This window comes from Sturnus vulgaris, chromosome 23, assembly GCF_052056855.1.
Source record: "Sturnus vulgaris isolate bStuVul1 chromosome 23, bStuVul1.hap1, whole genome shotgun sequence".
NCBI lineage: Eukaryota > Metazoa > Chordata > Aves > Passeriformes > Sturnidae > Sturnus > Sturnus vulgaris.
In genome coordinates, this window is record NC_142265.1 from 8,794,105 (window position 1) to 8,804,684 (window position 10,580).

The window sequence follows — 10,580 nt, forward strand, 5'->3', positions numbered from 1 at the left end:
CTGTGGCAGAGCGCGCAGCACCGCACGCTGCAGCTGGGCCGAGCGGGTGCTGCCAGCACCACCCGGCCGTGCCTGTGCCCGGTGCGTGCTGCCCGCCGCCCGCCTGGGCCTCCCGGTGCTGTCAGACATTTGTTACAGCACAGCTGGAGTCACCGAGTGCAGAGCATCCTTTAGTCTTTCCCAGGGATGCATGGCATGTGCCAGTGTCACGGCCAGGCTCATGCCCTGCCCCAGCATTTCCCAGCAGCTTTGAGGGGCTGCACGTCCATCCCAAGGTCCTGATGCTGGTCCTGCCTCCCCCAGTCCCCCCAGCACAGCCTCCCAGGAAGGCTTTGGGCAAATGGTGGGGAACTTTGGTGCAGGTTCAGGCAAGCAGAGGTGGTCCTGCTGTGAGCAACCTGCGGGCTGCAGCGCCCCGGGAGAAGGGGGGCAAAGCCGCGTGCGGGCGTTCAGCCTGGCACAAAGGCGCTGTTATAATAACGGGGAAGTCGCGGCAGGACCGGGCCTTTGTGTGCACGCTCGCGCAGCAGCTGGGAGCGATTATGCTGCAACAATGTTCTGTTCCATCAACATTATGTCCTCATTAAACCTTTATTAGGAGATTAGATTCAGATTTATTGATTTTTTTTTTTTTTTTTAAAGAGGAAAATCCAGGCTTCTCTCAGACGCCTAGAACTTTTTCCTACATGCAACACTTCCCAAAGTAGCAAGAGGTCAAAGGGAGAAACAAACTTTCCTCCAGCATGGGCAGCCTGTCCTTCCAGGGAAAAGGGCTGCTGAGCTGCTTGAGGGGGTTATGTTGGGTACATGATGGCTTCCTAGCACAGGGAGGACAAGGAGAAGGACCAAAACATTCCATGGGATACAGCAGCACAGGTGAGCATCTTGCAGTGCAGCCCTGAGGGACATCGGGGGCACGGTGGGCAGGAGAGGGATGGCAAGACTGGCTCAGGAGTCTTGCTGCCCAGTACCCTCATCAAACACACGGGCTGGGTGGCATCGCACACCCAGGTCAATGGCCCCATTGGATTTGTCTGTTGGAGCGTTTGATGTTACACGAAGGCAGCTCATTCCAGAGGGTGTTAATTGCCCACTGCACTGATCAGGTCTGTAGCACCATCGATCTCGGCAGGATCAATGGGCTGATTTAGTGTCTCACGAACTCTTTAACTGGACACCTCATCAATAGGCAGCCACTTACAGACCATCAGCGTGTTAGTGCGGGCCGGCGCTGGCAGGAGCCCACTCCAGCCGTCCTCAGCCCCTGTCACTCAGAGGTAAGTTTTCCTGCAGGTGATGGCTCTGGGAGGGTGAGTGGGAGTCTTGCTCTGGGGCTTGTGGGTTTGAGGGCAGATGTATGAGAGCCAGGGGATATTGACCCACCTATCCCCCATCACCTGCAGGCCCATATGCAGAGATGCTCCTAGAGCATGGGATGGGCCCTTAGGGCACCTGCAGCACTTTCCTCTCCTCTTCACCTTCTGTCCTGGCAGGGGCAGATGGACAGCGGGAGCTGGGGACCGACTGCAGCTATGATGGCAGTCCTGCCTGCGTGCATCTCCCCCGGTACCGCGTGCTCACGGAGTCAGTCCCGGTGCCATCCCGGTTCGGCCGCGGCCGAGCACTGGGTCTCTCCTGCTCTGCTAAAACTGCTGGACACAAGCATGGTGGGGATCTGCTGGGCAAGCGTGCCGGGGGCCGGGGTAGGGAATAGAGGCAGCACCGGGGTGAGAGGTAGGGGAGCCGAGGACAGCGGGACCCCTGGGGCAGTGGGGATCCCCCAGTGCTGGGGGGACCCCACCCGATGCGAGGGACCCCGGGCCGGGAAGCGGCCGGGCCGGGCGGCGGGGCCGCTGTCCGCGGTGCTGAAGCCGCGGCCGTGGCCGGGCCGGGCCGGAGGCGCTCCCGGGGCTGGCAGGGGAAGCATGGGGAGAGGTTTGGGCAGGGTCATGGGGTCCTGGGCACTCCTGCTCAGCTCCGCCTTCCCGCTGCGGAGCTGAGGGACACGAGGGATGCGCCCGCCTCGGTCGACAGACACGAGCTAATCCCAGAGCCAGGGAGAGCCCACCAGAGTGAGATCCCCCGTCCCCCGCTCTGAAAAATGGACACTGCTCAGGCATCCCTCCACACCGACCAGAGGGTGCCCAGTGTGATGCTATAAGCCAGGACTGCTGCCAAGTACACCCGGAACAGCAGGACATCCAACACGTAGCCCACTTGCAGCCACTCACGGGCGACGTCGCGGAATTCCTCCCGTTTTTCCAGGAGCTGGCGGATAGCCGTGGTCTCACGCAGCATCTCCTGCAATGCTGCTGAGCCCTCCGTCCGGCCAGCAAAGGCCAGTGCAGACCTCATGCCCCCCGCTGCCCCGCACTCCCGGGGGTCCTCACAGACGTAGGGGGTCAGCTTGGCTGAGGGATCAAGAGAAGCAAATGTGAAAAACCTATTTAGACAGGGAACTGGGACTTGTGAGGGTGAACTAGGCAGCCACTTCACCATACAAAGGATGGCTGTGCAGGTGTAGATGGCTACAGAGCACCTAGACTCCTTCAGTTCCCACAGGCCCTCTCTGTGCAACCCTTACCTGTGCTATCATTGCTCTCCACCTGCCTGGAGGTGTCCAAGCTTTGCGTCCTGCTTTGGCTGAGTTTCTTCCTGTCCCGGATACAGAGCAGGATGGTGGCTCTTTCCAGCAGCAGGTGTTTCACCCACTCAGGCACGTGGGGTTGCAGGTCTTGCTTGTGCACCAGGCGCACAATCAGGATGGTCTCTGTCAGGCTGATGACGAGCAGTGCCATGCACACCACAAAGTAGATGCCTGCAGAGGCATCACTGAGGTGAGTAACTTGCAAAGGCTCGTGCACAGAGCACGGGCCCAAGCAAATCCTCCCTGCTCAGCTCTCCGGGCCCCGTGGTGTCTGCCCGTGACTGCCGTGGCAGTGGGATCAGTGCACACCGTACCTATCAACGGGGTGCCGACGGCAGTAGCTGGCAACGTGTCGGAGACAATAATGAGGAAAACCGAGTAGCCCAGCAGGAGAGTGATCTTGAAAGAGACCCTCTCACCACTGTGGGGAGGTAGGTAGAAGCCCACAATGTCCATAACCATCAGGAAGATGCTGGGGAGCAGCAGGCTGACAGTGTAGAAGAGGGGGCGTCTCCGGATGACTACCTGCAGGACAGAGACAGAAAAGGCTGTGAAGGGCTGAAATGAGGCCTTCAGCTGGTGTGGCCCTTTGCCAAGGCAGGTGAGGATGGTGGGGGGCACTAAGGCGAGCCAGAGGAAGGGCTCCCTAGCAGGAGCCTCCCACGAGCAGACAGGAGCTGCAGCACAGAGCAGCAACAGGGATGGGGCAAGTCCTCGAGAAAGGCAGTTTCAAAGACTCTTACATAGAACTTCATCTCAGCGTAGCTGTCACTGCTCTTGACACTGAACTCCTGAAAGCGGCTGAGGACATAGAGCAGCTCCCACTCGCCCTGGTTCATGAAGATGCTTCGGTCGAACTTGACGAGCTCCGGCTGCCGCCACAGCGAGAGGTTGATATCGCGAACTGGGGGAGCAGAGGAGAGGTGAGAACCAGGGGTACCCCGCCCAAAGCGGCGGCAGCTGCCGGCAGCTCCACACCGGGCTGCGTGCCTGCCGTCCCTGCACGCTTCCCCGATCCGCTGGGGCCATCTAGAGGGACGAGTCGCCTTCTGCACGGAGCTCCGGCCCGGCAGAGGTCCTGCCCGCTCCCCCGAGCCCCCTAGCCCTGGGCGTCCCGGCACTCACTGTGGTGCAGCCAGCTGGTGAAGGTGAGAGAGCAGTTCTGGACGTCGAAGGGGAAGTTGTAGATGTCCAGGCTGCAGGCGGTCATCACCTGGATGGGTTTGAGGTTCTGCACCTCCCCGTGATGGCTGACGTAAACGTAGGGGACGTGTGGAGACTTTCCAACATCCACACTGAGGGACATGAGGGAGAGAGATGTGGGCTGAAGAGCGCTCTGGGCAGGGGTTCAAGTGGCATTTCAGGGGGCAACTGCCCAAGAGCCAGGGATTTGCCCCTGCTTTTTTGGTCATACCCTTGCAGGCATTACTGCCTCGCATCGCCTCTGCACTGCCCAGACTGCTGCCTTCTCCCAGCCCGAAAAGTGTCTGTGTCATTGTCCCAGAGCCCTCAGGAGGCACTGGGAACAATTTAAATCCCCACGGAGGGGGAAGAACACCAGATAGCTCCATGGGAAGGGCCAGCAGCTCTGCAGCTGCCCTTGCATTGTACTGTCTTCACAAAGCCTTTCTCCTGATATCTGGATCTCACCCCCAGCACAGTGAGGGTAATTACCGGCGGTTGTGGTTAGCCAGCATTGGAAATGGCCCAACTGCCGAGCCAATCCCCATCTGCAGCTCCCCGATGTGGGGAGGCTGCCAGCTCTGTGCCAGGAATACAAAGCATGGGACGGTACGTGCCCATGGTGGGTGAGGGAGCTCCGGTCACGGTCTATCTCCCTCGAGACTTTTTCTGCACTCACAACTCATTGATGTGGATGTCAGGCACCCAGATGCTCTCTACAGGGAGGGAGATCTGCGTCAGGTTGTCGAAGTGAGCTGGGTCCCACTTGAGGAATTCATCTGTCCAGTGCTGGGGACAACGGAGAGGGGACTGGGTGGGTGAGGTCCTTCCACTCTGCCAGCACACAGACCCCAGTCTAGCACCAAGCATGGAAGGGAGGGAAAATTTATCCTTCGGCTCACACAACACCCAACCGTGCAAAACAGGGAGCATGAAAGCTGAGCCTTGAGGTTCATGTGCTACATGAACATGTGCCAGCCAGGATCCCTCACTGCCCTCCTACAGGACTGCACACTTCTCTCACGGGAAAACATGGGGGCTTGGGGGTGCTTGACCCCGAGGAGGGCCACCAAGGAAGGGGCAACGCTTCATGGCTACTCACCTGCCTGTACCAGATGTAGGTGGTCAGCACCTGGTTCTTCTCATCCTGTGGGAAGATGAGAACGGTGTCAGAATGGGGGCATTGACACTCCAGAAGATGGGCAGAGCGTGCTGGGAGGATGCTGCAGGCCAGGTACCGCTCCCCTCCCTGCAGGCACGTAGAATGGGAGCAGAGGACTCACCACACTGAGGATGGCATAGACCATGAGGTCGATGGCCACGTTCGTGGTCGTTCGCCAGTCCCGCACAGGCCGGGTGCCCTTCTGGTAGTGGGCCAGCAGGTGGTGGCACAGGCGGCGCAGGGCAGGCTCGGAGGGCTCGGGCACCCGGCCCCCGCGCTGGGAACCTGCTGAGCAGAGGGAGGAAGGGAGGGAGGAGGGAGGGAGGCTGCTCGCACTGGGGCAGTGGCTGCCATCACTCTGGGGTGTGCCATGGGCTGCGGGATGCTGCCAGCTCCCTGCCCTCACTTACCAGGTGAGGCTTCCCATCCAACTTAAATAGGAGCATCCTGATGGGAAGCAAGCCAGAACCATCACCTACAACCTGTGCTGTGCAGGTTGTCAGTGCTGTGACCTTCCCCAGCCTCAGAGGACACAGCTGCCAGCCTCCACCTCTCTGGAGAAGTGCCAGGAGAGCGGCAGCAGGGAAGCACGAGGGACACACTGCCCCCGGGTAAGTTTCATACCTTTCACTCCCTCCAGGGGCTTTTCTTTGCCGTCTCAGGTGGAGACGGTGAACGTTAGAGATGAAGCACGATGCTAAATTCATTTATTTGGTATCCTGGTGTTTGCTTCCTGTGGAAACAGTCCCTTCACTGGTGCCAGCAGCATCAACCAAGGGCAAATTATTTTCAGCATTGTGTCCTCACTGCCAGGCACCTGGAATGCCATGGCTGGGCCAGGGCAACAGTGCCACACTTGTGGCTGTGCTCTGTAGCACATCCAGCCGCAGAGTCCAATTCCAGCATAGTGGAAGAGACTAATTGGAATAGATCTATGGGAACTTGGGAAAAGCTGCTGGAAGGGAATTTTAATCTGTATTTTAAGCTAAAAAAGAGAAAAAGCAGCAGCCTCAGCCCCTCTGACGTTGCTCATGAGTGGTAGTACTGGGGAGCCAGCCAGGTGCATGATGCTCGCCCAGGCAGGCATGAACCAACAGAGGCAGTGAGATGGGGGAAGAGGCAGCAATTAGGGTGAGGGGAGGAAGTACAGGAGCTGCCATCACCACAGCTTGGGCCAAGTGGCCTTTCCTGCTGCAGCTGGCTCCTACTTGCACACCTCCTTGCATCTTCTCCTCACATCCACGCCACCCGTATCTGCATCAGAATACTTTGACAGCAGGGAAATGGCTTTGCAGAGGGAGAACTCGGCTGTGTTCACCTCAGATGCTCTTTGCCTCTGCTCTAGACACAGTGCTGGTCTGCCCAGACCAAATCTGTGCCGGCAACTCACCTGGTGCCACTCGGCACAACCCTGGCACAGCCCTAACGCATGGGTATCTGTCTGCACAGCCCTTCCTCCCTCCTGGCCAGTGTTGCCAGGGTGAGACTATCACTGTTCCCGCTCCTTTTCTGCCACCTTTGACGTGCTAAAAGTGGGAGAAGGTTTGAGAGTTGGATGACAGGAGCTACAGACCTATCTAGAGATCTGAGTGACTAGCTGGCTGAACTCTTTCAGCTGGGCTGGTGCAAAATAGCTCAAGGATTTTTGTGCTATTTCCCAGGAATGTTAGATGAGAAAATAATAATGGAATAACAAGGACGTATGTTGGCCGTCAATTTCGCACTGCGCAGAGCTGCAATTACAAACTACAGGCACAGCCCAAAACCCAGCTGCAGGTTACAAGGTACTAAACATTGTGTAGGAGAAAGCCCTTCATCAGGCAGCATCTCTCAGGTAGTGGAGTGCAGGCAGGAGACCCCCGTGTCTCTGTCCTCAGGGCTGGCTCTCTGCACAGCTCCCGAGTACCTCGAGACCCCTCAGTGATGACCCCACAGAGCAGAGCTGCTCCTAAGGCTACGTTGCCTTGCTGTCAGTGTTACCCAGGCAGGATGCTCCTCCACGCTCTGCATCGGAGCTGTCCCACGCTCCAGCTTCTCCCAGGTATGTCACTTCCCAGTAGCACGAAGGTTTCCCTAAAGAGCAGCCTTTGCCTGCCATTCAGCACGGCTCAGGTTCTGGGAAGGTGCTGCTCCGTGCCAGGAGCTCCCCGATTTGCCTCAGCTCCCCAGCCCTGCCCACGGGCCCCTCACCTTACCTGGGCTTTGTAGCATCGAGGCCAGCGGCAGCAGGGCCAGGAGAGCCCCGAGAGCCGTGGGCACCATGGATCCGCTGGCTCCCGTCGCCGCCGGCTCGGCGGAGGACTGAGCGGAGCAGGGAAGCAGGCAGCACTCGTATGGCTTTCCCCCCGCCGTCGGGTTTTTGAGAACGCCCAATTAATCTCGCGATCAGCCTCTCCCGCTGCATCAAGTTTCAGGCTGGAAGGATGCGAGTGGGGCCCACCCAGCTATCCCCCCACCCCCGCCCAGCTTCAAAAGAGCTTCCCCGTCCTCTGCCCAGGTGCCTGCTTGTGGCAAAGTGGGTTTTGGGGTACGAGCATCATGCCCATGTGCAGTGGGGGGCACGATGAGGGGAGAGGGCGCTGCATGTGCCAGGGCTGCACCAGGAGCTCCTCAGCAGCTGGAAAGATGGGGAAGACCCTCTGAGAGGCAGGGGAGGGGAAAGTGTCCAGGGATGTGGTACTGATACAGGGTGGGTTTCCATCCGTAGGGGAGAGGGGAGCTCTGGGTGTCCCGGCTCCCCTTCACACCCTGCTGCAAGTGTGTCTGTCCCACTGACAGTGGCTCTGACAGTCGCAGGTGAGGGCAGCATGTGCAGCCAGCCCTTGGCACCCCTGCCTGGGACAGCAGCTTTCCCCCAACCCCTCCGACCTGCACCTACACTGGGATCCGTTTTCACCGCAGAATTTTGCATGCGCTGTAAATGTCAGCAAACAAAGTGCACACTGGTTTCAGTTTCCCGAAATATTTAATGCCTCGGGGCAAACAAGACTAGAAGCAAAGTCTGGTCAGGTATTATTGAGAGTCAGAAGGTCCTCGGTGTCCACCCATGCGTGGGTGCCCTGCTCAGGCTGCGCATCCATCCCTCCGTGTCACAGCATCATAGCCTTGAGCTGGGCAGCGTCCTCTGCCGGGCAGGGGAGCTTCCCCTCCACTCCAAGCCTCTATAATCTTCTCTATTCTTGTGTGTCTACACTGTGCTTGTGTGTTGCAGGTGCCTATGCCCCCACAAAGCTGCCAGCTGCTGGAAATCCTGGGGAAGTGGCGGGCAGGGACCAAAGCCTGCGGCAGCGGCGTAGAGCAAATTGCATCAGATGCCGGCATGGAGTCACTTAAACGAGATAAGAATTAGTGCGGGGCCCTGATGAACTCCCCCTTGGCTGCCAACAGCGGTGTCAGGGAGAGAGCGAGAGCAGAGCTGGGGCTAATTTGATTTCTCGGCTCCGTTAGTGGCAGGCAAGTCACCTCCCAGGGAGCGCCAGCAGCTCATAACGCTCTCCCCTTATTGAATCTGGGTAATGGAAATCACGGGCAGCGCCACCATGGTGCTGGGGACTGTGCCCCGCTCTGCCCCCTCTCCTCCAGCCTCCTGCGTCTGCAGCCGGCAGGATGAGGCCAAGCGGGCGTGGACTGCTCCAGTGGAGCCTCTGCTGCAGCATCATTAACTCTGAATTTTCTCCCTTGGGTTTTACATCTTCATCTTAAAGAGATTTTAATGTAGTTCCTATCAGCCCTCCTGTTATTGGATACCTAATTAGCGTGATCTACTGTAGTCTCGTGTTACGTGCGCACGCAGGCGGCTCTTGCGGGACATTTTGTGGGACGGCTGATATCAATCGGCAGCGCCCAGATCAGATTTACTTTCCGAAATAGCATAATGGGATTTTATTAGCCCTCTAATCTGCTGCACGGTAATTGCTTTTCTGGGAATCGAAGTGCTCAGCGCCTGGGGCTTCCCACAGCTCAGCCTTGCGTCCTGTCCAGGCTCCGCTGCAGCCAGGCATGGCAGCATCTCTGCACCGGGGTGGATGAGCACTCAGGCCTCTCTCCTGGAGCAGCCACGCTGCGAGCAGGTTCCCTGGCTGGGCAAGCAGGTGTTTAGCCCAGAGCAGCCATCTCAGAGGCTGGGGAGAGCACAGGGGCACTAGCACAAGATCCTCAGCATGTGATGGTACAAACGATGCTCTGCATTCCCTCCTCACTCCAGCCTGACCTTATCCCAAGTCCTGGGTGCACAGCATTATGCATTATATTCACTCCATGCCATGGAATGTGCTGGGCACTGTTGAGCCGTGGCAGGAGCATGGCTGGGCTCTGTGCAGGACGGGGTGTTGTAGCCAGGCTGGGGACCACAGTGGGAACAGGGAGGGAGGCCTCAGTTGTGGTGCTTGCCGGTGCGCAGCGGGCAGGAGAGGGAAGCAGCTCTCCTCAGGCTGCCAGCGCTCACCTTTCAGAGCGCGTTTGGAGCGTCAAAAACAATAAAGCATCAGCAAGGAGCCCTGGCAGCACAGCTGCCTGATGGCCCCGGCCCCATCACGCGCCTAAGGCCGCCCATTACGGAGCCTCACGCTCCCCGAATTGCATGTCTGCTATGATTTAACGCTGCGAGACATGAAATAAACACCGCAGGCAGGCAGGGCTGCATAGGCACGGGCAGGCTCACAGCAGACGTCCCTCCCGTGGGGCCCTGCGCCCAGGGACACTGGTCCTCTGGGATGCTTGGGCTTGATTGCATCCCTGGGTCACTGCAAGGGGCCAGGGGGACACACAGGATCTGGCACTCACGTTGTGCAGCTCCAAGAAAGACCAAATGCCGTGAACAGTTGCTCAGTGTTGCACCCTTGGCTAATTTAATTTAATTTAGGGATGCCGGTAGCTTTGCCCATTCCAGGTAGCAAGGCCATCCTCACCCCAGTGAAGGAGCCCAATGCTTTTAAATTCCCCAGAGAAGGGATGGGAGTGCTTTCCTTTCATGTCTTCTCTTTCATTAGACACCCTTCAGGTGTTTGCAATATTCTGCTGCTGTTTCGTTTACCATTAAAGCCAGGTAATAACAGGTACATGAAGGTATTTGGAGCTCATTGCTGTCAATGAAGGAGATCTGGCTGATACTGAGTGGGACAGCAATTCTGTGTCACAGGCAGGAGAAGGACAGTGGGCTCCAGCGCTGTTGTGGCCACATGCTGCCACCTTGGAAGAGTCCCCATCCCCAGGGCAGGTTTGCAGCAGGGATTGTGCACGCGATGACTGCCTCGATGTAAAAGCCTCCTGTCTGAAAAAAGTCTTGCAGAAAAGTCTTCTGCCTCTTGTTTCTGTTGAAATATAATCCATGGAGGACTTGGCAGTGCTGGAGAGGTCAGAAGTGTGGGAACAGCCCTGGAGGTGACAGTGACAAGAGACTGACATTCAGGTTTGGGCTTTTTATATGTTTTTAAAGCACTTATTGCTTGCTTCCTTTTGCCAAGTCAAGGCTGTATGGAAAGGTGTCAGGACATGGAAGGAGAGGGCACGTCTGCAGCTTGCTCTGTCTGATGGTGTACAATCTCCTTCACAGTAAATTGTCTTGGATGTAACAGTGCTGTGACTGCACTT

General features: G+C 57.8%; 1 protein-coding gene and 1 long non-coding RNA gene across 2 annotated transcripts; one reads left to right on the forward strand and one right to left on the reverse strand.

Annotated features, from left to right (window-relative positions):
- Window positions 1-1,937: 1,937 nt before the first annotated feature.
- Window positions 1,938-7,253, reverse strand: LOC106858134 (5-hydroxytryptamine receptor 3A-like). The gene is made up of 9 exons (XM_088177873.1): window positions 7,187-7,253; window positions 5,113-5,276; window positions 4,932-4,976; window positions 4,509-4,618; window positions 3,773-3,942; window positions 3,391-3,551; window positions 2,962-3,172; window positions 2,585-2,818; window positions 1,938-2,411 (listed from the first exon to the last, which is right to left on the reverse strand). The coding sequence occupies exons 1-9, from the start codon at window positions 7,251-7,253 to the stop codon at window positions 2,113-2,115; spliced, it is 1,461 nt and encodes a 486-aa protein (XP_088033999.1). The 3' UTR covers window positions 1,938-2,112.
- On the forward strand, window positions 3,456-5,603 carry LOC148221379 (uncharacterized). Its single transcript, XR_015808198.1, has 3 exons — window positions 3,456-3,570; window positions 4,945-5,063; window positions 5,487-5,603. It is a non-coding gene; the product is annotated as an uncharacterized LOC148221379 (long non-coding RNA).
- Window positions 7,254-10,580: the final 3,327 nt, after the last annotated feature.